Source organism: Lissotriton helveticus, chromosome 7, assembly GCF_964261635.1.
Source record: "Lissotriton helveticus chromosome 7, aLisHel1.1, whole genome shotgun sequence".
In the NCBI taxonomy this organism is placed as follows: Eukaryota; Metazoa; Chordata; class Amphibia; order Caudata; family Salamandridae; genus Lissotriton; species Lissotriton helveticus.
The window spans coordinates 1,452,875,306-1,452,901,018 of record NC_136068.1 but is presented as its reverse complement, the minus strand read 5'-3'; the positions used below and the strand labels follow the sequence as shown (position 1 = coordinate 1,452,901,018).

The window sequence follows — 25,713 nt, the reverse complement described above, 5'->3', positions numbered from 1 at the left end:
CCCTGGAACACTTTCTGATGGGGGAGGCCACGCTACATACACTGTTGTACTCGGCCGGGCGGCGGAAGAAACTGCCACAGGTTACTCAGGTGGTCTTCACGATCTGGAGGCAGGTGCTGCGCCGCATGGGCTGGTGGGGTCGGCTGACAGTGGAATCCCCACTTTGGAACAATGGACAGCTCCCCGCACTAGCCTCGCTGCAGGGGTTTAGTGGCTGGGATTCCATTGGGATCTTGTCACTTGGCCATGTTCTTACTGGAATTACCCTCAAATCCTTTCAAGCCCTCAGCACCGAATTTGACATGCCCAAGACCCAATTTTTTAAATATCTACAACTTCGCCATGCTCTTGCACCGAGTCTGGTGGGGCTGGACCAGCTCCCTGAATTTAGCCCTGTGGAAGCTAAGTTTTTCATGGGAGATCTGGGGGATAAAAAAGTCTCCAAAATTTACCAAACGCTTGTCACTCATTGCTCCTCTTCCCTCCTGTCGTTGAAGGCCTCTTGGGAGACGGATATCGGTCCTTTGGATGAGGATGACTGGAGAGAGGCTCTGGAGTCCCCCCGTGGGGCTGCAATAGCGGTGCGACTCCGGTTTATACAGTTCAAATACCTGCATAGGGCCTATTACACCAGAGAGAGACTGTGGAAGGCTGGCCTCATTGCTACCCCAGAATGCCTGCGCTGTGGGACTGAGAGAGGTACACTGCTGCATACTGTGTGGTCGTGTGTGGGTCTGACCCGGTTCTGGAATGGGGTATGGAACTGCTTGTCAGAGGTACTGGGGTGGGACCTACCTCGTACGCCCAGATTGGGTCTTCTGCATATCCTGGAACAAGTAGGTGGTAAAATCTACAAGCGTCACCTCCTCCTGCTGGGCCTAGTTGTAGCTAAGCGGGATTTGGCAAGGGCATGGAAGAGCGACCGCACCCCCCCACTTAGTGCCTGGAGGGCGGGCTTGGACTTTCTTATGGGGCTAGAATTGCCAGTGTTTGAGGCCAGGGGCTGCCCCCGGAAACACTACAAGATCTGGAAGCGGTGGGCGGATTACAGGGAGTTGACCTTGGAGCCCCCCATTGACCTGGATGATGGACTGCCTACCGATGGTGACCTCGGGGCCTAGGAGGTTACAGGACGCCTATTTTGCTTTAACTGTATACTGCAGCTGATAGTGAACACGTGCACCGGGCTAGGGTGGGATAAGGGGTGGGTAGCGGGGGATTTTGGGGTTGTTGGCGGGGTGCAGGGGTGTGGGAGGGGGGCGAGTTGAGCATTTAGGCTGTACATGCATGCTGTTATATGTTGACCACTGTCAGTGTCCTCCTGATTATGGAGAACTGTACATATGCTATGCCTAAACATTTAATAAACGCAGTTGTGAAAAATATGCAATGTTATGGCCTTATAGATGACCAACAACACGATGAATGAAAACAGTGCGCACCTAAAATTTCTAACGTGGAATATTAGGGGTCTCACGCAACCACGCAAAATTAGACAAGTGTTCGCCTATCTGAATAGATGGAATATTGACATAGCCTTACTGCAGGAGACCCACACTGCACCACACACGCAGCAACACATAGGTAAACGCTGGGCCGAAGCAAGCTACGCTGCCACGTACTCATCGTATTCAAGAGGGGTGATCACCCTGGTCAGGAAAGGGGTGAACTTTAAAGTACATCGAGTGATACAGGACCCTAATGGGAGATATGTAGTGATCTCCGGCACTTTACGAGGACAAAGCTTAACGCTTTTAAATGTATATGGTCCAAATATAGACTCGCCAGACTTCTTTCAGGAAATATGGGGGCATTTACAAACGTTTAATAACACCAATGTTCTATGCGGGGGAGACTGGAATGTTACACTGACGGATGGGGTCGATAGGTCCACACATTCTGTTGAACAACATAGACAAGCAAGGGCCAAACTGATGCATATGTTACAAGACATCTCACTTACAGATATATGGAGACAGAGGAATATCGATGAGCCGGGAGCCACACACATCAGCAATACATAATAGCTGGTCGCGCTTGGACTACTGGCTAGGTACGAATAACATTGCCTTGTGGACATCAGGGATGAACATACTACCACGCACCTTATCGGATCATAACCCAGTGCTTTTACGGCTATCGATCCCGCAGTACACTCCACCTCCATACCACTGGCGATTCAACTCACGTGCACTCACTGACACGGTATATGACGACACTATTAAAAAGGCGATCAAAGAATATTTCCATGTAAACGGGCCAGTGGTTGAAGACCCGGTGCTCCTGTGGGAGGCTTTCAAAGCCACTATACGGGGGGTCTGCATGACAACTACTATTTGCGTTTTAAAAGACATACGACATCAGATAAAGCGATGTGAGAAACGCATGAGAGAGCTTGAGACAGCGTTTGAAGCTACGCAAGACACAGTCTTGCTGACTGAGCTGCGACGGATGCATTCAGAACATCAAGCATTCATTGATGACGAAATAAAATACCTGGACCGTAGACTAACCGCTAGAACATTTGGTGAAGGTGGCAGACCAGGCAAGGTATTGGCACATAAAATATGCGAGGGCAAAAGTCACTCGGCTGTACTAAAGATCCAATCAGCGGGGGGCGAGACACACACACATGCGGAGGGTATATTAAACAGTTTTGTAGACACGTATTCGTCATTATACAAATCACAACAAACTGCCTCCAGAGACGAAATTTTCCAATATTTAGATGATGTGGCAATCGGGTGGCTATCGGACGGACATAGGGAATACCTAGCGAGGCCAATCTCAGCAGAAGAGGTGTCAGAAGTAATTAAGACCCTCCCCAACGGTAAAGCGCCAGGACCAGACGGGTACACCAATGAATTTTACAAACACTATGTAGATCTACTGGCTCCGCACATAGTCGACATGTCTGGGGCGGCATTCGATCAGAAAGAGCTACCTCCCACACTCCGTGAGGCGGTAATATTAGCTCTTCTCAAACCCGCCAAAGACCCGGAGAAATACGACTCCTATAGACCGCTATCACTCATCAATACTGACTCTAAAATACTAGCGAAATTACTAGCACTCCGCCTAACCCCATTGATGACTAAATTGGTTCTGCCGGACCAGGCAGGGTTCATCCCCACTAGATCAACATCACACAACACCCGGTCGTTATTTGCTTTGTCACACTACCTACAACCCACTACAAAGGCGACAGCGGTTCTACTCGATGCCGCCAAGGCGTTTGACTCCATAGAATGGGGGTATTTGATAGCTGTGTTGCAGAGGATGGGCTTTCCTAAAAGATTTATCCAATGGGTGACATTACTATACACCAATCCATGTGCCAGGGTGCGCATAAATGGGCATGTCTCTACCAGTTTTGCAATTGAACGGGGCACCAGGCAGGGGTGCCCACTATCACCCTTACTGTTCGCTCGAGCCTCTAGCTTGCATAATTAGACAAAAATGTAAACTATCGGCCCTCCGATTTACTTCAAGGCCTCTTCACATATCTCTATACGCAGATGATATGCTCTTATACGTCCGCGACCCAGAAACACACCTAAATGAAATACTGAGAGAATATATCAGATTTGGAGGACATTCGGGACTAGCCATAAACTGGACTAAGTCTTCAATTATTCCGCTCACGGACACGACGACCCCATTCGCGAAGGAATACCCGTTAGAATGGCAAAATGAACCCATACGCTACTTGGGGGTGATGTATCACAGGGATCCGGTGGAGGTGATTCGGTCAAACTATGGTGCAGTAATTTCCAAACTGGAGGATAAGGTACAAAGATGGATTCAATTACCACTGTCCCTTGCGGACCGAATAGCAATAGTCAAAATGAACATATTGCCTAAGCTGCTATACCTTTTTAACAATATCCCCATTACGCCCCCTGCAGGGGTCTTTCGCCGTATAAAATCAGTGGTGTTAAAACTAATATGGGCAGGCAAACAGGCCCGTATCGACCTCCAGACGCTTAGTCTTCCCTATGTACGCGGTGGTTTTGGCGTTTCAGATTTTCTACTATATTACCTATGCGCACAGGCGCAATATGCTGCCTACTGGTACCACGAAATACCGTATCTCACCCACACCGCAATCGAAAAGGATGACGCTGCACCAATCCCACTAACAGCAATTATATCACACACTAGACAACCGCTACATGCACGAGACATCAACTCAGTAGACGCTACAGTTAGGGCTTGGCAGAAACTAGCTCAGTTAACACATAAAACACCGTTATATGCTCCTGCGATGCCACTACATTACCATCAGGCATTGTCAGTAACTGGGGAGAAGGTGGGCATGCAGCTACTGCGAGGGGCAGGAATTGACAAAATGGGAGATCTGTTTACTGAGGGCGAGTATCTGGAAGTCACAGACCTTACATATATCCAGAACAAATCACCCATGTTTCACTTCACATATCACAGATTGAAAAGGGCCTTAAAAAGACTTCTACCCTTCGTTCCCTTCTGAACCTGAAAGTCTGAACACACTGCAACTGATCATTACCACGACAGACACAGCTCTCATGGTATCCAGACTATACTCCAAAGCACAGGAGGAACTACCACATGACACTGGGAAAGCCAAAGCACGCTGGGATAGGGTATTACTGGAACCTTTGACTGACCATGAATGGACGCAGACATGCGCACTAACGCAGATCCTTACCCCGAATGGTAACCTCAAGATCATACATTATAAATTCCTTCACCAAGCGTATTATACACCTGCACGGATGAGCAAATTTGGGGGTCAGGTGGAAGATTTGTACATAAGATGCGGTAGCGATGGCGCAGATTTCTCACATTTAGCATGGGGCTGCATGAAAGTGCAGGAATACTGGGTAGGCGTAACTGAAACCCTCTCAGTTATGCTGGGTTCAGAAGTGGGCTGCACGATACAGGTTTGCCTCCTAGGTCTCATACCACACCTTAAATCCACTAGACGAAAGTTCTGTGCGGTGTCACTACTATTGGCCAAAAGGCAGGTTGCTCAATGCTGGCACAGTAGAAAAGTACCTAAGCTAACCAGATATGTCCAGCTGCAGGGATAAGATTATAACGTATGAGGAAGAGATGCCAGCGAAATCAAGGCCTAAAGACTTATGGTGCTATCTAACAGACTATTTACTAACACTGACTGATACAGAAGAAGGAGGCTCATAAGGCCTAATTATCTTACAGACATTTGCTATTGTGTTGATATGATGCCCGATAGGTTCCGCTGTAACACGACACTGTTAATATTCCTCAATCCACGCGGATTGTAGGCGCAGATGTATAGATTACAAAGTATACTTTAGTTAGGTCTCTACATTTCAGGTTATGGTTAGTTCTTTACCTTTCGTTACAAAGGAAAATCAATAAGGTACAAAACGCAAAACCACGATTGTAATTCTTGTTTACATAAACGGAGAAGTCATCGACTAAGTAAATAACGAATGTCAGTATTCATGTAAAAAAGTATATTACCCTAAGTCACGTCTGTGTTGCTTTGAGGCCGGCCCCAGGGTTGTAGGCCAGCACTGATGTACTTTTGTAAAGATCAATAAAGGTTTTGCAAAAAAAAAAAAAAAAAAAAAAAGACCAGCGGAAGCTACTGTCTGGGGATAGGGTCAACCCCGTTGAGGTGTTTCTGTACATACGAATCAAACAGGAGAAAAGGGCCAATGTCCCAGGATTCCCGGCGGAACCTCCAACACTGGAGGTCCTACACACAACGTTGAAAATGCCAGGACTGGCACACGCTGTGTCCCATATATACAGAACTGCACAGCAGAACGGCCACATATGACACTTGAAGTCAGGGAAGAGTGGGGTAATGATTTGGGGGAGCCACGGACGGACAAGCAGTGGGCTTACTGCTGCTCACAGACAGAGGTCATTAGGGCAAGTAGCCGACTGCGAATCATTCATTTCAAGTTCCTGAACAGAACCTATTATACCCCTGCACAGCAATACAAAGATAAGCTACGAGACGATGACCGTTGCCTGCGCTGCCGGCGTGCTGGAGCAGATTTTCTGTACCTTGTGTGGTAATGCATTGCAGTTCGGGAGTACTGGAAGGAGGTACTAGACAAGCTGTCCAGAATGACTGGCTCTAGTATCCCGCTAATTCCCCTGATAGCGCTCCTGGGATACACAGCGGACATACAGAAACCATGTAGGAAATGTGCAGTGCTGGGTCTATTACTAGCAAAGCGCACACTGGCTTTATGATGAAGTAGGGGGCATGCTCCTAAATTCAAAGAATGGCTCACAGATTTCATATACTGTAAGGACCAACTCATGACTTATGCAGAACTCCTACCTTCCCCTTCTCGCCACGGAGACATTTGGAGCCCCTGATAGAGTACTTCCGGGAACACTCAGACTGAAAATATGCATAGGCGGCTGGCTACACGGGACGATCTGCGCAGAGATAATCCCTGGGATGGGGGCGGTGGGAGGGGGGTGTTAATGGACCCTAACAACAAGTGGCGACTCATGTATTAGAAAGGGGGAAAGGGGGGAAGCTGCCAGATGTGACTCAATGACTCATTATGTGTCTGCAGAGTGGAGGTCCTGTGCCTAACTAACTCCCTGTACATCGATGTGTGCCAAGTGCTTAACATGGATATTGCAAGACAACTGTATTAATTTCTCTCATTATGCATATTGTACATAAATATGTCATTATGTGTTGTCCATTGTTTTTTTTTTTTCGTATGAAAACTTAATAAAATTAAAAAAAAGAATTGTGGTTAGGATTTCGTACATGAAACAAGTTTCACTACATTCCATTTCACATAACAGCAGCAAGCTTAAGCGTCGATATATGTGAATCTCTGCCCTTTTTAGGTCTCGCCTACCGATGCAGCGCTATGCGCTGCTCGTGTAAACGAGACTTATTGTTGCCGGGTAGCTTAGTGAAGTGGGACAGGAGAGGTGCACGAGCTTGCCAAACACATTGGAGACAATGTCTGTGACCGCGCGGTAGTGGAGACATGCGCTGTGAACGCTCGCGTCTCATCCGCGATCCGTCACAGAGAGAGCGCTCCTCCACGGAGACATAGGCTGTGAATGCTCGCGTCTCCACGCTTTCGCAACTTGCCACGGAGACATAGGCTGTGAACGCGTGAGTCTCCACACTTTCGCGACTTGCTACCAGGACATACTGTTCACTACAGAGCGAGGTCAAGAAGGCGGGGGCAGCTGGGAATTTGCAGTGTTTTCATTTGCCTTCCACTTTCTCTGTGTGGTAGCTCAACCTTTAGTGTTTCCATTTGCTCTCCTCGCTCTATGTGATAACTCGACATGCAGTATACGTGTGTTTTCAATTTGCCTTTACTTCGCTCTGTGTCCTTTACGGAGAATGCGCTCCTCCATGGAGGCATAGGCTGTGAACTCGCTGTGTTGTAACTCGACCTAGTGTTTCCATTTGCTCTCCTAGCTTTATGTGTCCATAAAGAATAACAGCATGCCATGAACGTGCACGCAGTTCATTGTTATGCACGTTCATAAATAATAATAGACATGCCCTAAACGTTTCTTTTTTTAATGTGCATTTTATAAATAATAAAAATATTTAAATAAACGCATGGCGTTTAAATTTAATAAAACACGCGTGGCGTGTTCATAAATAATAACAGCATACCGTGTAATTTTTCCTTTGTTATGTGCAACCAAATAATAAACCAAATGTGCACGCAGGTCATGTGTTCTGTGCTTAATAGTGCGCCATCAAACATAATATACGTGTGACGTGTCCATAAATAATAACAGAGTGCCGTGAACGTGCACGCAGTTCATTTGTTACAGAGCGATGTCATACTGTACAACTTTATGTGTAAAACAAACAACTAAAGTTATTACTATAAATGCTGAGTCACCAAATAAAATTAAACATAAAATCACCTGCATATTTGCTACCTATCAAAAGTATTACTTCATCAAAATTTATATAACTTGCTATATACAACTACTATAAATAATAAAACGATTCAGAAAAGGGGGTGGTGATGAACAGAGTGTCTGAATTAAGCAGACCACTCTTACCCAGTCCAAAGATCAGGGCTTGATCCATCACCGTTATTTATCTCACTGCCCCATCCCAGCTCAGAACCTGGCTATATGCAAATTAGTCTGTCCCTGGCCCAGTGCATCATGGGAACAGGGCAGACCAAACTACCAAGCCAATTCTTCACCAGAAAGGAGACAAGCTACCGGGGACCGGTTTCTGGCATTTCAGCCTCTTCGGCCCGGCTTGCTTGAATCCTGATGGAGCAGTGAGAAAGGGACTCATGTCTGAGTATACCCTGCCACACCTATAGTGGCCAAAAACGATTCAGAAAAGGGGGTGGTGATGAACAGAGTGTCTGAATTAAGCAGACCACTCTTACCCAGTCCAAAGATCAGGGCTTGATCCATCACCGTTATTTATCTCACTGCCCCATCCCAGCTCAGAACCTGGCTATATGCAAATTAGTCTGTCCCTGGCCCAGTGCATCATGGGAACAGGGCAGACCAAACTACCAAGCCAATTCTTCACCAGAAAGGAGACAAGCTACCGGGGACCGGTTTCTGGCATTTCAGCCTCTTCGGCCCGGCTTGCTTGAATCCTGATGGAGCAGTGAGAAAGGGACTCATGTCTGAGTATACCCTGCCACACCTATAGTGGCCAAAAACGATTCAGAAAAGGGGGTGGTGATGAACAGAGTGTCTGAATTAAGCAGACCACTCTTACCCAGTCCAAAGATCAGGGCTTGATCCATCACCGTTATTTATCTCACTGCCCCATCCCAGCTCAGAACCTGGCTATATGCAAATTAGTCTGTCCCTGGCCCAGTGCATCATGGGAACAGGGCAGACCAAACTACCAAGCCAATTCTTCACCAGAAAGGAGACAAGCTACCGGGGACCGGTTTCTGGCATTTCAGCCTCTTCGGCCCGGCTTGCTTGAATCCTGATGGAGCAGTGAGAAAGGGACTCATGTCTGAGTATACCCTGCCACACCTATAGTGGCCAAAAACGATTCAGAAAAGGGGGCCAGGGACAGACTAATTTGCATACAGCCAGGTTCTGAAACTGGGATGGTGCAATGAGCTAAAAAACGGTGTTGGATCTAGCCCTGATCTCTTGACTGGGTGAGAGTACTCTGCTTAATTCAGAGACTCTGTCCATCACCACCCCTTGTTGTAAATAAATAATAAAACAGCATACGCCAATACCAAAAACAGCAAACCGTCTGTACATGTATCCTATCTATACAAATGAATAACTTTAGTAAGTTGCTTTTATATGACACCATACTACTTCATTTGTACAAATACCAAAGTGTACATTAAAAATACTTTTACATGTGACAGAATGCCCGTGCGTCTTTATTGTCCGGAAGGATGCCTTTCCCAGCATTTGATGGTGGCCCCGTCCATAGTAGCGCCGCTGAGGACTCGTACACTGCTCCAGCTATTGTTGCCTCCTGTGACTGCTTCCTCTTTCCTCGCCCTGGTACTTCTGTTGGGGAACGCGTCCCCTGCCTTGGATCTGGGAGTGCTGGTCTTCGGTGGAGGGGACTCTGTCGGTGGTCGGTGGCGTCCATTTTGTGCTTGCAAGTTGCACCTCTACCGTGCGTGGACATTTTGTCTTCACTTGTTTGCCGGGATGAGATCTCCTTTGCGGGCATGCCACGGGGGATTTATAAGAATGGGCCAGGGCTAAGTGGTTCTCTTTGATAGTTGATGTCTGTGTGGCGGGTGGGTGAAGCGGGTTGGCGAGTTCTTACACTATACTTAATAGCGCGATATGTAATGTTTCACCCCCATTTTTACTGTACTAAGTGATTGCTGCTTTTATTGTCGCTTCTGGGGCGGAGACTACATTCATGGAAGGAGAGACCGGGAGCCTATTGGGATAGCCCTCCTCCGGTAAAATATAACCTTTTTTCTTTTTCCTTTCTCTCCTCTGTACCTAAATTTCGGGTTCTGTTCTCGGGCGACAGGCACACTGCTAGGGGGGGGGGCAGGCCATAGCCTCTGCATGTGTGCTGGGTGGGGTTTTTTGTTTCGTCTTCGTTTCTATGGGCCTCGTTTTTTCTCCTCTTGGTTCTTTCTTTTCTTCTTTCTTCTTTCGGGTCAGAGTGGTGCTTAAGTGTAGCGTTCGCTTATTGTTTCTGTTGTTATTGTTCCTGGTAACATTAGTTAGGATGTTCCACGTTAACGGGGTGGGTGATGGCCAGTACGTATTGTGAATACATGTTTTTATCCTGATAAGCGTATTTTTCAGCCGATCCTCCGATTGTGACTCTTAGCATCGTTGATAATCTGCTGTGTTCATTGCCCCCTCTATGCTTGCTGCGGATTGCATGGCGACTGATCCTTTTTCATTTATAAACTTTAAAATTAACCTGATTTATCCTGTACTCGACGGCCACTTTCTCCATATGTGTCATTTCGAATACCGGCTGCTTCTTCTCTAGAGACTGCTGAGCTGTTCTATTGTTGCGTTTGTGTTACAAACTGATTTTGAGGCCGGCCGGGATGGTTGTAGGCCCGTACCTGTATGCTTTTGTTACACAATAAAGGTTTTTATAAAAAAAAAATACTTTTACAACCCTAAAAACTTTCTGCAGCAATATTAATTACGATACCAACACTCAAACTTATATGCTGCGAGACCTATTGCATTGCAAAGGCTTATTCCATGCTGTTTCCAGCTGCAACACAATGCCAGCTATTCACTGGAAACGGAGCAAAGCAGCTTATGACACCTGGATGACACTATCTTCTGCTACTCCCACATTTAAATTTGTCTGATCGACCAAGTTCTGTTGATCCTGTTCACTCCAGAAATGTCGAGAGATTCATTGGACTGATGTATAGACGCACTTGTCCATTGCCTGAAATAAACGGTGCTCGCCAACTCAAGTTTGCAAGTGGAAACAGAACTATTGAAAACATCCCCCCTACACAAGGCACTCTTCTTCAACATGTTAAACGATCTGCGTAACAAGGGTGCCATGTTTGGGTTCAGACTTTAGTGTTAATGTGAACATAACCAGATTTAAATGATTGTGGCTGGAAGCAGATTGATGGAGTAATGGTAAAACATTAGACAACCATTCCAGAGGCATCTAAGGCATGCAAAGAACTTATTTGTGGTGGGTGCAAAAAGTTGTGCCAAAATCAATTCAAACGCTTAAAGGTGAGCCTCCCGTGCACCGCCCTTTGCTTTTACAGTGGAAACTTATCAAGATTAAGACAGTATACAAACACAAATCATCACGGTTTCATATTATCAGGGTTTAATATAGTCTTGTATGGTTTAATTACAATGAAAACATAATCCACATCTTCATAGTAAGTGTTGTAAGGATACAAATGGTGCAAATTAGATGTTTACTTTCGTTAGAGTGCGTGTTATGTATTCCTGGTGTTCTTATTGACGGCCATTTTGGTTTTATATCTATGGCATCTCAGTCTAGATCCAATGTAGGCATGCACAGGTCATGCACTGACATGTACACATGAGCTTTTGTGCAAAATTTTGATGCAAATACACTTGGGGTCGTACTCTTTTATGATTACTAGTACAATGACAAATATCTGTACAATCTTTCAGGTTTCTATCACAAAGTGAACGACTTTTCAGTCTAACAGCTATACTAGAACATCACAAGATTTTGTGAATGATTCGGTCAAACACAAGTAGCATCATAATTTATTGTGGATGACTGTGCTCAAGAAAGCTTGCAATGTGTGCTAAAACAAACATAACAGACCATCAAAATGTAGCAGACAAGGACAGGCACTAAAACAGACAAACCACACTACTCAAAGCAAGACAAATGGCTGGCGCCCCAAATAATAAGGGCCAATCGGGGTAAAAGACCTGTAAAAAAAAACACCTGCCTGAAAATACTGCATCAACCAATGCAAATGGTTTATTGGAGTACCATACTTACTAGAAAGCTCATCTGTGAGGGTGAGACCAAGTTCATCCAAAACCTGAGACACAACAGCATCGCTGTAAAAAAACACAGAAAACAATTACTGTTGAGGTGAGGAATATATGACAACCTCAGAAACAGAAATCTGGATGCTGTGACTAGGGAGCATGATATCATATACAACGACTCTAAATGCTGTTTTTCCCAGACACCCATTTGTCTTTTCTTAATTCTAACTAGTATTTCTTGATGTTTAAAAACTATTTCCACAAAAAAATTGGGATTAAGTTTCTATTATTTAAAAAAATACATTTAAAATACATCTAATTCTAACTCACAAACTATCAAATACTTAACCATTAAAACATTATTTAGAGCCTTGGACACTACCCCAGAGGCTTATGGAACTATTGCACACATACCTCAGATTCTTCCATGGCCTATGGGTAGGAGACACCTCACAAGACACTTAATCTGTTCCCACTACAGAAACAAACAACTGTCCCCTTGTGGAGAACCTTGAAGACTCTACTGTCCGTAGCTGTAGTAAAGTGCCCCTTTTAAACATGGTCAACCCCACTTTTTGCCTGGTATCTAATGCAATTATGACATAATTGCACTGGGTGCCTGCTACTCGGATCCCTCCCCAGTGCCAGGTCTCTTACACTAAACTGTACAATTGTTCCCCTAAATGGCAATACCTTTAGCATCCCCTGCAAATCATTTGTAAGTGGTACCCCAAATACCTAGGGCAGGCATGCTAAAGAGGGGCCCCAAGAGCTGCAGCATGTATTGTGCTACCCTAAGGAACCCCTCAGAGCCAACATGCAAACTGAGATTGCAGGCTGCGTGTCTTGGTGTAGACAACAGTGAAAACATGGCACTCATTCCTGTGTGCCAAGCCTGCAGACACTGCATTCAGTATAGGTAAGCCACCCCTACAGTCAGCCTTACAGCCCTAAGGCAGGGTGCACTATACTAAAGGTGTGGACATACCTGCATGAGCAGATATGTCCGTGCGATGTCTAAGTTAATTTGTCGAAGTGAACAGGGAAACCATTTTAAGTACATGTGCTGGACCAGCTACACAAAGGTTTCTCTGAAACCTATGGTGTTCGGCTTCAAACATCTTGTATTAATAAACCCACACACTCATAAACCCAGAGGGAACCTTAAGAGGTTCCCCCTGAAAACCTACCATCCTTTCAGTGTGCTGGCTGATTGGTGTCGACCAGCCTGCCACCACAGACCGGTTTCTGACTCCCTGCAGTTGAGAGCCTACGCTCTCTGAAGGCCGATGCAATGCCTGCTCTGGCCAGAGATGTTGTCGCCTCCTCAAGCAGGATGGCCAAGTAATCAGCATATAAAGGCAGAAGGCTTCAAGGGCCTCTGTCGCCTTTGATATATGACCACTGCTTGCCCAGACGGGGGAAATGCCAACCCCCTTCCCTGGTGCCATTTGGCACAATGACAGGAGGGAAATTAGATATGCAGGGAGGCGTGGTACACTACCAGGCCAGTCACATCTCTAAAGGTGGGTGGTCTGAAGTGCCCCCATTTAGGAAAGTTCAACAATCTTCATGTTGGCAGAATTTAGTAACTCTGGGACAGGGCTATACTCACTTCCCACAGGAAGTGGTCATATGGGGGGGGGTGTAGTGACCCCATGGATAAGTAGCCCATTGGCTACCACCCTTTACTACCCTTAACACCCCTAAATCTAGTATTTAGGGGAGCCCCTGGCACCAGGAAAGCAGATTCTGAAGACATAAGACGAAAGGCACTGAACAGCTGCAAAGAGCGAGAACTGAGGAGCAGTAACTGACTTGGCACAACCCTGCCTACCTAGCTGCTGTCCAAGACAAATGCGCCAAAGACGACTAGTCCTGTAGCTGCTCTTCCTTCAAAAGTCTGGTGGGACTGCCAGCACTTTAAGGAGCAACCGGCACCTCCCGTGGAGTGCAGATGCTTATTCCCTCCCCCTGCAGGTTCCCAAGAAGAACCGTGAGGACTCCGGGCCATGAAACCCCAACACCAAAAGCATCAAGGCACTCATGGTCCCCAGCCTGACTCAAAGTGGGCCAACAGTACCAACGAGGTCCTGAGACTCCCCAGAGTCAAACTCCACCTTGGGTTTGCCTAGACTGACTTCCCATCGCTGCCTGCAGCCTCTTTGTGCAGCCCCCCTTCAACCGCAAATGTCTCCTGCGGAACGGACCCAACGCCTACACACCACTGCACCCGAGCCCTAGAGCCCAAGAAAAAGAGCCCTAAAGGTGTCCCTATGTGCCCGGGGATCTGAAGGACCAAACCCCCTTTGGGTTCAACCAGACTGGCTCTCCAGTCCCAGCTTGCAGCCTCTTTTTTCCCCAGGACTGCTTCCCATTGAAATTAACCAGACGCCGAACAGCACCTCTGCACCCGGACGCCCCAGAGCCTACGGAGGTGACTTGTTTGTGCTACCTTGGACTTTGGCCCATACTTACCTTTACTCCAGAAGATTGGTCATTCAAGACGTACCTGTATGCAGTATATGTGCTTTTGCCCATTGTATTTACTTGTTTTCTTCAAAACGGCTATGTTTAAAAAATACTTGCCCAATAATGAAGTCCTTGGTGTCAAGAGTTATATAAAGATACGTGGTATTTTTCTATTTTGGTGTGGAGCTCTGGGTTGCTATCTTTATATTGTTCAGTGTCTGTATGGAGTCTAAAGAGTAGGTTCCTACACTGGACAAATTTCCTGGGATGGTATTTGCAGAAATGATCACTGCAGTCCTTTCATTTCTTACTTGGCCTTGTAATGGGCGCATCCTTTTCGCATCACCTGGAACACTCCCTTCTGTATCATTTCAGAGTTTAAGGGACTTGGCTGCAGTACCTTGGACTGAGTAATCGAGATCCATCGAGTCCCATGTATCTTTGGTTCAGCGAAGACGTGTGTTTAACCACCCACTATCACTTTTAAACTGGCAGGGAAAAGAAGCATGCATCACACACCCACTTCGAGTGGGAGCCTGTGGACTTCTAGAAAGCACACTCCTTTTGAACATAACAGCCTGAGTGGAATCAGGGAAAATGAAGACCATTCTATTTTCCACTTTTAGTTTTTTCCATTTTTAGTTTTACCCAGGGATCTGGCCTTTTATCAAGATCACATCCAGAAAATTCAGTAGTTTAGCTACTAAGGGTGCGGTCAGACAGCAGACAGAGTGAAACCTTTACTGTGCAAAAAAGTGATAGTCACTGGTAAACAATTAATATTTTAAGCCATGTTTAAAGGAAGGAAACCATGTTGTTGACTTCTTAAGGAGCCCTACTAACCTGATGTTATATCTTGTGCGCCCTTCGGAATCTTATGCCCTGTATTCGAGAAAGCACACTCTTTCAATCTGATTGAGGACTTGTTTTTACATGTCCTGTACCGTGGTCTACAGCTCGGACAGTGACTCCTCTGTTTGACTCTGTCGAATAATTTCGGCTCATCTTCCCGTAGTAATCAAAGGTCTATGACAGTCAATTTTAGCTACCAAAGCTTCCCTGGATATTGCAACAGTCTCCAGGACCTGGTCCAACTTGTCCTAAGGGTCTCACCCAAGCCCATAAAGCAGGGGTTTCCATTTTACATGCATACGTCTCTGCCCCTCTGCCTGGGTCTTTAATGGTGCAGTTTGGTCCATGACTGAGCTTGCTGCAGTTACAGTGATACAGTTCTCATTGCCAACTGCCACTAGCCAGTAAGAGGTCCCAGTGCAAGTCTCACTGATTAAACATCTCCCTGATATATTTTCATGTACTGCACCACAATGTAATCCAACCGATAAATGGAATGTTCAGGTCAGACTCCAGGTGTGGACATTCTTATTCCACCGGTCCCTTAGTTTGTTTGTCCTCAAGGGATACCTTTATTTCTGGAGGATGTCTCCTCAGAATTCTCAGTGCACTAAAAGAGCTACTTCTAGGGCCTCTCTTTAATGGGGCAACCACAGATTCACAACTTAGTCTGAGGATCCAGTCCTCTGCAGTTAGTCAATACCAGCAGCAAGGTTGCCGCAGCTGCGCTCCGCTACGCTTCATTTGTAAAGGAGCTTTCATGTTAAAATGCGCTCTCTATTAAGCTGACTATTTGTTTTTATTCAATCGAATTGCTTTTATTTACCCAGAATTGCTTTTACCTAGGTTTTAGTCCTCCAGCTTTTAAAAGTACATTGTTTTTTACCTGTGATGTAAGCTCTTAATTGAAGTTCAGATTCCCACCTACATTGCATGTTGCACTTTAGACGGGTGCTTGACCTATTTGGTTATTCCGGTCTCAGCCCTGTTCCGTCGCGGCTTGGTTCCATTGCGCGGAGGGCATAATTGACCATATACACCTTAACCTCAATTTCGGCTCACCTAGGTGTATTGGGTGGTTGCGGTCTACTTTCCAGCCGCATCCACCTACTTAACAGGATGGCAGACCGGACACACGCAGCTCGCAGAAATGGTTGATATGGCGTTTGTTACCGAAACCTGGGCGGACAGAACGTCCGACCCGGATTTGGTTTTAGCCATTCCCGCTTGCTACACGATTCTCAGAGCGGATCGAGTAGACAAGTGGCATGGGGGTCTAGCTATTATCTGCAGAGACAGCTTGTCAGTTAAGGGGTACACAACTGGAAGCAGTACAGACTGCAAAGTTTTGTTATTCAGGCTTGCTTTAAATAAAAATGATACTTTCAAAGGTCTATTGTTATAAAGGCCCCCTGTCCCAAGAAACACTTTTGTGAATTCTATCAGTCCCTTCATTGAATCTAGCATTGATACAGATGACTTTTCGATTTTGAGGGATTTTAACTATCACTTTAAAAAACTGGATGATTAGGATACAGCCTCACTAGTCGACACTATGACCAGCTTTTCTCCGAGACAGATAGTTTAGCACGCTACGCATGACGCAGGACATACCTTAGATGGCATATTCATATCAAATCCATCCTTGAAGAGATCAGAGGTTCTGCCGATTATATGGTCAGACCATAAAGCCATAATGTTCTCAGTGAGCACTTCGCATCACCTCCCGCATCCCCATAACCCCATTAGAGAACTGAAAGGTCGTGACAGGAGGAATATCGACCCCCTTGCACTTCAAGTGTCCCTAACCAACTTAAAGCCCAACCTGACTACATATGCAAACGCGGCGGCCCTCAGGTTCTCTACCTGGATCAAAGCTGCAGTTGATCCTTTAGCCCCGGAACAAACTTTTTCCACTAGGAGGAAAAAGCCTTCAGAACCCTGGTTATCCGACAAATTGAACCCAGAAAAAATATGCAGAAAGATGGAGACAGTGGAGAGCAAATTACGGGGGCTTTAGAACAGTCAAAAGCCTAGCCAAATCACCAGATCCCAAAAGTACGGACAGCAGTGTCAAATTTTGCAATTCATTAGCACGTTTTTCTTTTTAAGGATAAGGTGGAGATTGTGTACAGGTCCTTTAGGGATAGAGAGGTTGCTTCAAATAGAATTGCTTCAGCAGTCGCACCTCCCTCCTCATCCGACCTGTTTGTCTCCTTTTTCTGACAAAGTATGGAACAGATATCTCAGGTGGTTAGGACATCAAATTCTGTAGGCCCCATCGGATCCAGCCCACCAAGAATACTGCATCTTGCGCCTGACCTTATCAGTGAACAATTGGGGGCCGCATTAGGCGAGATTACCAGCTCAGGTATTTTCCGGATGCCTGGAAAATAGCCTCGATCCTTCCACTACTGAAAAAATCAAATCTGGATCCAGGCGATCCCAGCAGCTATAGACCAATATCCTGAGCAATAAAACTATTCTAAAAAAAATAAAAAAAACCGATTTGTGTTGGTAATTAAAAGTATTACATTTTCATTCATCACAGTGCTTATCTTTACCTGAATGCTAGATAGAATAGTGCAGACTGCCAATTTCACGAATAGCATTCCTACTGTTGGGGGAAGTCTTAAAATAACCAGAAGACACCACAAACTGATTTAGCTAATACTTTGTAATTTCAGCATAAACCCAATGTGTCTAATATTGCCTGCATGTTGTGAATGCCACGGACTCACAATGTGTGATTTGCTTCTTAAATACTTGCACTTAGATGTGAGCATGTGCACGCGGCATGCATGGTTCTCCTTCCTATGGGCAATCCATTGGCACTAAGTCGCCAAGTATGCTCATGGGTGGTGCTGGGGAATTACTGCTATTATAGAACCTTCGAGTGATACTGGTAATATCTTACAATTCTCACTAGATATATACACACTACTCAGTGACCACTGGGCTTACTCGTACAACCTCTGCTTTTACTGGTTATATCCACGTCACCTTAGTCGTAGGAAAATAATACAGGTTTAATTCTGGAGAACAGATTTAACACAACAGTGTATGCTTTTTGCCAGTCTAGTTGACTCCTTAGAAAGAGAAGTTGGGGTAATCTTACTTTGTAAACCGAACAGATCGATCAAGTACATTTGCTTTATTATAAATATGGCCTGTGCCTAATGCTTATAAATACTGTTACAAAAGGGAGCAAAACCATGTGAAATTAGTGTCAAACCTCTCTTCCTCGTCGTCCTCGTCGCCCATGGCATCATCAATGGCATCATTCATCATTTCCTCCTTCATGTCCATAATCTCCGACTGCTTCTCAAATTCCATCATGATCTTTTGGATCTGGGGTAGTTTCAGCTGTCAACAGACAACAGTGCCCGGTTAGAGGCTCAGTTTCCCAACATATCAGAGTCAGTAGCAGACAGTTACGGAAAAGTTACTTGCTTTTAATCTTGGATGTCCAGCATGGGCATCCCGATTGTGTTCATAGACATATTTGAGAGTTTTGTGGAGCACCACACAACTTTTTGTGCACTTTAAAGCAGAGAATATCTCTATCTACATGTGGGATTCAAAAACCGGCTAGCAAGGGGACCTAGACAAATGCTCTACTTACACCTTTAAACCTAATGGTCCTCATTAACGAGGTGCTAATTCTTCACAAGAATTATTCAAAAGTATAAGGCATATGGTTGTAGTGTGTTTCATGAAATGGCCTTATGATAGCTTTTACTTTTTTTTATTGTATTGGTTTTACTGTTTAAGTTTTTTATGTCAATTGTATTTATGTGAACTTTAATGGCAGCATTTGCCAAATAAACAATAAAGAGAAACCTCTCTCAAAAGAGGCATTTATATTTGTATAATCGTTTTAAAGTAATGCACCACTTTCCTTTTAATTAATACCTTTACGCTTTAAAATAGTGAATCCTCTCTGAAAACATAAAAATGAAGAAATGTACAGCGACAGACAGGCATCACCATTATTACAAGGGAATTCGACATGTTCCCTTTAAAATAGGAAAGCTCAATGTACCAGAGTACACCATGAAGACATAGACAGTGTGTGAGTGAGTGAGTGCTTTAAACAAAATGGTACTTTCTTTTATGCGTGGATGCAATTACCCATCTCTGACATCAGTCAGCACATGATTTTCTTGTTCGCCTTCCCAAAATCAAGGTGCAACTTGGGAGGGGAAAAAAGTAAGGCTAGAACCTCTGCAATTTTTTTAAATACGTTTTCCAAAAACATACTCCGCTATGGGAGTTGTAAAAGTTTGAAAGGTGGTCGTCATATTTGTCGGAGCCGTCTGTCAAACTTTTACAACACTGAAAAGAACCACCTTGGTGGCCTGCGCCTGAACCACTTTTCAGCACACCAAAAAGCTCTGAGTAGAATAAACTTGTTTTTCTTGCCCTTCGATGTTATGCTTCCTTTGAAAAGCATTAGCACATTGAAACGACAGAATGAGCCTTCCCTCGCTCTACCAAACATACAATTAAGCTCACACCATGACAAGGACTATGACAAATAAAATCAACTACGGGAAAGAAAAACCTTACTGAAAATCCATATAGGTTTTTAAAATTGCGCTTACCCACTATGTATTGGCATGCTTCTTCACAGGGTTGCTAACACCCTGGCGCAGACCAACACTCAGGGTGGAGACAGTGCTTAATTTGATCCGGTGCTCAACACTGGCACCTAATTCTCAGCACCGGTGCTTAGAGCACCAGTTAAGGACACACTTATTTTGAAGTCACATGATTGCACATGATTTTACCCAGATGTTGAGCCACGCAAAGACTCCAACCGGGTTCTCCAGCTCCGAAATCCGCAGCTCTACCCCTTAGGCCAAGTCCTTTCCAGGTTAATTAGTGCCACTGGGTGGAGCGCATATTTTGAAAGGTTAAGGAGGGATCCCTACTGCAGATAAAAAAAATTACAACTGTCTAAGAGGGCACCCCCGTAATATTATTCTGGGTCGTTCTTGGTAGGATTAAAAAAGATTTGGGTATATCAGAGAAACAACATCACTGTTACCCTGACTGCTAGTATTAACATGTTTCAGCCTCAGACAAATGCCCAAACTGGTCAATGGCCTTCCTCAGGATACAGATCCCTTTTTATTAATTTCCCTCCTAGTCCGTAATGAAACTCTGGTATTTCCCTAGAGTGTGTCTACAAAGGGCAAGTATTGCCACATGTTAATCAATCCCTACCATAAGTTACTGACCAGTTGGTGCTGTGAGACAACCTCACTCCTCACCGGCTAAAAGACATTAAAAACGTAATTATTGAAACTAGCCCACTAACTTGACAACTGTTCCTAAAAGAGAATCCAGCCTGACTCGGGAATCTAGTAAAGGAGCTGTGGCCCTAAACCAGATACCAATGACCCTCGATATTACTGGGAGTGCCCAAGAAGTTTTACTTACCCTTTATTAAAGTTACTTCTTTCTTAAAATAAAGTACTAGATAGACATTCTAGTAATTAATTATTATTTAAAGTGTTACACTGCCTTCTGAGTTTTTATGCCCCTCTATCTCCTAGTATAAACCTGGATTACTTAAGCCCACGACCCGGAGAGTCAAGTGCCCAAAGGGAGTACATGGCCATTCAACTGTAGTGCACTACTAATGTGGTCTGGGTTACCACGCAGGGAGGGAATCAACATCCCCACCAGCTATTGCTTAGTAATCCCAGATTCTCAGCACTCACTAACATAAGAAATCACTACTTCTGCAATGGACTGTGGAATAGTTCGGTAAAATCGCATAAAGTCTAACGCAAAAATTATACTGGATGGACTGCCTCCAATTTCTTAAATTAATGTGGTAAACCCTCTCTTTCTCAGATCACGTTCCTGGAGCTTGAATCCAACCCATTCTTACCACCATAGGGACGCATCCAGTGACAATGGTTTGGGATAGTGTACCCGGATGAAATGGAACATCATTACCTTTCCATTAAAAAAGGCATTTTAATGTAACTTTATTATTTGTGGTGAATTATTCTGCATTTAAATTTGATTTCCTGGCCAATACAAACTCTTTATAGGCTGTTAAAAATATTTAGTTTTTTAAAAATTAGGTTTTCAGAAAGTTTATTATTTGTATATCTTCGTAAAAATTGATCCAGGATCCCATATTTTGGCTGCACAATTCAGTGCTTATGACTAATATTGAAGATTCTGCTGGAGGACAACCAATATATATTTTGTTGTGCATTGGGTTTCATTCAATCAATAAGTAGATTTGTAGAGCGCTTTTTGTCACCCATGATGACATCCAAGTGCTGGCAGGGTCGAGAAGATTAGTCGAACAGCCAGGTTTTCAGGGACTCTCGGAACCCTGGAAGAGATGAGGAGGTCCAGAGATGAAAGGGTAGCTCATTCTAGGTCTTTGTGCTGGGTAGGAGAAGAGCAACCTCCGCATCTGCTATATCAAATGCAGAGGTGAGGTCACAGAAAGGGAAGCGGAGCAGAGGTGTCTGGAGTGCTGATGAAAGTTTAGGAAATTGTTCAAGTCGGAGGGCCCACAGTTATGTAGGGCCTTGTATGCGTAGGTCAGGAGCATGAACTCGCATCTTTTCTGTACAGCAAGCCAGTGGGGTTCCCTGTGGTAGGGGGCAATGTGGGTTCACCTAGGGAGATCCAGGACGTGTCTGGATGCGGCGTTCTGTATCGTCTGTAGTCATCGTTGGTGGTGAGCTTCAATTCCTGCAAAGAGAGCACTGCCGTAGTAGTCAGCTGGAGTTGAGGGCCTGGATGATGGTGTATCTTGAGCTTTGGGTAGCCATTTAAATATCTTATGAAGCATGCAGGGGATGAAGAAAGTAGAAGGAGGAGACTAAGTTGACCTGAGTGGTTCTGGTTAGCCTGTTTTCAAGTACGATTCTTAGGTTCCGAGCGTAGTCAGTGTGAATAGGAGTGGGTATGAGGGCCACAAGGATGCGTCCACTGGAGAGCTTTTGCTTCTGAAGATCAGGAGCTCTGTCTTGTCCATGTTAAGCTTCAGGCAGTTGTTCTTCATTCAGTTGGCAAAGTCTGTCATGAAGTTGTGGAAGTTGATGGTGTCTATGGAGAGTGAAATTATGAATTGTGTGTCGCAGACATAGGATATGATGCGGAGCCCGTGGGGTCTGATGATGCTGGCCAGAGGTGTCATGAGTGTTGGAGGCTGGGGTTGAAAGAGGATCTTTGGGGTATCCACAAATGGTGTCCTTGGGTGTTGAACAGAGAAGTCAGTGGACTGGGGTGGAGGCTTAAAGTTTCTGTAGATGTTTCTGATCATAGACGAAGCTTGTAAGGTTGTTGCAGAGTTCCTGTGAGGGGGTAATGTTGGTTGTTGCAGCTGAGGGATTGGATAATCCTTTGACGATGTTAGAAGAGTTCTTTGCTGTTATTGAAGCTTGATGTGATGTATGAGGCAGAGGCAGTTTTCTTCGATTCTCTTAACTATCTATGGCAGAGGTTGGGGGCAGTATTGAAGACTGTCTAGTCGGTCATGTCCTTGCTGGTGTTCCATCTCCTATCTAGTTATTTACACGATCATTTAGCTGTTGTGAAGTCTTCAGTGTACCAGATAGCCTGTTTGGTGGACCTTGTGAGTGTATTGTCGCAGATGAGAGAGACGCCGTTGGTGATCAAATCTACCCTTAATTTCGGACATCCTGGTCTGTTGGAGGAGATGGGGAGGTTGGTACTGAGGACATTCACTGAGCCATGTGTTTTTTAAGACTTTCCTCCAGCTGCAGTGGTAGGCGTTGGGCAGACTGTAGCTCCATGAGCTGATAATGCTGAAGTGGACGATGGAGTGGTCGCCCAGATGAGTTTTAAGGTATAGCTGTAAGTGATGTGGTCGCTGGAGGTGAAGATGGCGCCTAACCAGTAGAGTGCGGGGGGTTTGATGTTGTTCATGCTGTCGAGGAGGTTGGTAGCGTTGGGGTCATTGTGGTCATCAAGATGGAAGTTGAGGTTGTAGAGGAAAATGTAGATGTTGGAGTCTATGATGAGGTGGGACGATGAAGTTGCAGAAGCCGGGACGTGGTCCTGGAGGACAGTAGGCAAGGGTGCCCCTAATGGCGGTTTTGCTGTCTGTTTGGAGTCGGAAGTTGAGTTTTCCATGTCTGGGGAGATGTCATTTGTGGTGGTGCACTGGATGGACTCCTTGTGTATGATGGAGATCTCGCTGCCAGGCTTGTTGATGCAGCCGTGGTGGGTGATCTTGTATCCTTCCAGTGTTGCGGTGGCGAAGTAGGACGCAGAAGCAGGGACGAGCCAGATCTCAGGGAGGAAGAGGACGCCAGGTGAGAGGGTGGCAATTAGGTTCCAAATCTCTGTGGTGTGTTTGCATAGTGAGCATGTGTTGAAAAGGGTGCTTGGAGTTGGTGGTTTTGTTCAGGTGGTGTCTTCTGTATGTTCGGGTGGTGCTGGCCGGTGTGTGAGAGTCGGCCGGTGGTAGTGTTTGTTGCGGCGTCTGATGTAGAGAGTGTAGAGCTCGGAGATGGCGTATTTGCAGCAGGGGCCAAAGTTGGTGGCGCTGGGCACAGTTCAGGCATGGACTACCACATATAGGCTTACTTTAGGTGCACCTTTGGCGTGCCAGTGGCGTGGGTGTGCTGCAGTCAGCATTAAGTAGGTCCTGAGGTGGGTGGGGCTTCTGTCTGCAGGAAGAACAGTGAGCAGGAAGAATGGTGAGCAAGAAAACCCGGACAGGGTCAGCGTCACTTGGTCGAACGGCAGCAACTGGACCAGGCTGGTACAAGCAGGACTGGGTTTCAATCCAAAGCGGCATGTTATGGGAGAGGACGGTTTGTTATTTAACTTTTATATTTGGCTGGAGATGTTCAAAAGTTTGCTTTTAGGAAGGTTTTGATGTTTGGTTCTAGGCCGGTTTTGTTCAGAACCTTGAATAAATGACTCCAGTCTATGTGAGCAAACACCTTTTCACAGCAAGAGAGGAGGATCATTGTAACAAGCCCTCTCCGTCTCCCACTCTTGCTGCCATTTTCATAAGGGCTGTGGCATACTTTGTTTTGGTCTGTGTAGTGCTATTCTGAATAAAACCAGACTGCTATCCAAATCCCCAGTGCCAGATCTTTCTCTAAAACTGTACAATTGTTCCCCTAATTGACCACACCTTTAGCACCCCTTGTAAGTCCCTAGTAAATGGTACCCCTGGTACCTAGGGCAAGGAGGCTAACAAGGGTCCCCAAGGGTTAAAGCATGTATTGTGCCACCCTCTGGGACCCCCTCAGCACACTCATGCAAACTGCCATTGCAGGCTACGTGACACAGTGAAGAGAAAAGTGAAGACAAGGCATGGTACACCTTGTGTGTGCCATGCCTGCACACACTGCATGTGATATAAGTAAGTCTCCATTTTAAAAACGGAGGTGGACGCATGCACAGGCTGTGGATTCCGGACCACCCGAAACCGCTTTTAAACCTAAGCACCAGGCTTGGGTCTCTGATGGAGCGCTGCTCCTGCGGGTGACATCAAGATTTTAGGGAAGGCTCCGGTTGAAGCAGAATTACCACTGCCTGCTACTCCGCCATCCGAAGCAACATGCTGGGACAAAATGGCGGATGACGAGGAACATTGTTAAAATCATTACAGAAGATTCGGAAAAGAACGGGATTGCCCTCCTGAGTACCCGTTTCAGGTGATGTGAACGACTTCACCTCTCAACAAGGTATATCAACCTTTGTTACTACGCTAAAGAAAGTTTGCACTACGAGTGACTTAACTAAAGCGGCCTGACCCTAAGTTGGCGGATGTTTGAAAGGTACAGGATGTGCGTAATCTTCTCCTGCAGAGCTGCGCTGCAGACTACTGGCACTTTTGAGCATTTACTTGGGATGAGGCTGGGTCTGCTGTTTATGGGGAACATTTCTGCACAAAAATTGATCTCTCAGCTGGGCGATCGCCCTCGGTGTGGTGCCTGACCCTAACATGGCGCCCGGGACTTAGACCTCGGCAAAATCAAATCAGCAATGCAACAATCTAAAATTGCTGCAACGTTAAGCTCAATTCATCCACTGCATTTATAACAAGCTGGGGGGCTATCTGCCAACACTCTCAGCCTGAGAACAGCTTATCTTGCAATGTGCCAGTACCAGTTGTAAACTTCATGATGTTCAGCATTTAAGCCCCTGTCGACGATATTCTGCCCTTGGCTCCACAAAACTGGTGGTTCCCTCATCCCCCCTGCTCTGCCTCTAACAGAGAATAATGGGGACCGTCTGAATTTGAACTTATCCCCCTGGCTTGACCTCAAGATGGCTGCCTCAGTGGGACCCTTCTCAATGCTCGATCTCTCCTGGTCTAAAGTAATTGGTCATCGTCCTGATCGTGGCCTGCCCTCACCCGACCCTGTTCCTGCTCACCCACCAGGACATTTACTCTGAGAACTTTCC

The 25,713-nt window shown here is 45.5% G+C and overlaps 1 protein-coding gene across 1 annotated transcript in view; it reads right to left on the bottom strand.

The window, feature by feature from the left end:
- Positions 1 to 25,713, bottom strand: part of CHMP2A (charged multivesicular body protein 2A) — a 153,090-nt gene that overhangs the window by 14,076 nt on the left and 113,301 nt on the right. The window contains exons 4-5 of the mRNA XM_078654818.1: positions 18,515 to 18,645; positions 11,963 to 12,024 (exon numbers count right to left, since the gene is read on the bottom strand). Coding sequence (XP_078510944.1) covers positions 11,963 to 12,024; positions 18,515 to 18,645 — 193 coding nt within the window. The remainder of the gene's footprint in view (positions 1 to 11,962; positions 12,025 to 18,514; positions 18,646 to 25,713) is intronic.